Genomic DNA, 744 nt, shown 5'->3' on the forward strand with positions numbered 1-744 from the left:
AGGGAGACTTTCTAAACATTCATGATTTATACAAACTAATGTAGAGATCTTAAAAGCAAAATTTGATATACAAGTATTACATTTAAATGTATAAAATAATGTAGGTTTGTGGGGGTTTTTTGGCAACACAAAATTTGTCCTTAGTGGTATGTCCTTTTTATTATACACATTTTTTTAAGTGCTTATGGACCAAAAGAGGGAAAGAAGAAACAAAATCCCTAAAAACATGCTAGATCAAAATAGAGTATTTCCAAGCATCTCTCATCACTAACTAAGCCAAGGAATTGTGTTTTTCTATGATCTCTCTGTGTTATCTGCTGTCTTCCAATAACATCTAATTCTCATGCAATTTTATGGTGATCTTGACTTCCCAAGTAATGTTAAAAATCTTTTCTCCTCTGCTGCCGAAGGGCATGGGAGCAGTATTTTTCAACAAAGGAGAAAACTGTATTGCAGCTGGGCGGTTGTTTGTGGAAGAATCCATCCATGATGAATTCGTGACAAGAGTGGTAAGGCTCCTTCAAATTTGCTCTTGAATCGAACAGAAATTGCTTTTACTCAAAAACTACTTCTGAGATTTAATGAGTTTTTAGGTGTGATAATAGTCCTGTGGTTATATTTTTTAAAAAAACAACACAGTCCTTATCTTTTAGAGCTATTTTCTGACACATTTATAGGTTAAATTATATGATGTTTACACTTTGCTTCCCTCTTGCTCCCCAGGAGGGGAGGAAGTGAGTGGTG

At 34.5% G+C, this 744-nt stretch overlaps 1 protein-coding gene across 1 annotated transcript in view; it reads left to right on the forward strand.

Annotated features, from left to right (window-relative positions):
* The window catches only part of ALDH1L2 (aldehyde dehydrogenase 1 family member L2), a 63,516-nt gene that overhangs the window by 44,216 nt on the left and 18,556 nt on the right, over positions 1-744 (forward strand). Inside the window, exon 14 of the mRNA XM_019651857.1 lies at positions 411-509. Within this exon, the coding sequence (XP_019507402.1) occupies positions 411-509 (99 nt within the window). The remainder of the gene's footprint in view (positions 1-410; positions 510-744) is intronic.

Source organism: Hipposideros armiger, unplaced genomic scaffold, assembly GCF_001890085.2.
Source record: "Hipposideros armiger isolate ML-2016 unplaced genomic scaffold, ASM189008v1 scaffold_168, whole genome shotgun sequence".
NCBI classification, from domain to species: Eukaryota; Metazoa; Chordata; class Mammalia; order Chiroptera; family Hipposideridae; genus Hipposideros; species Hipposideros armiger.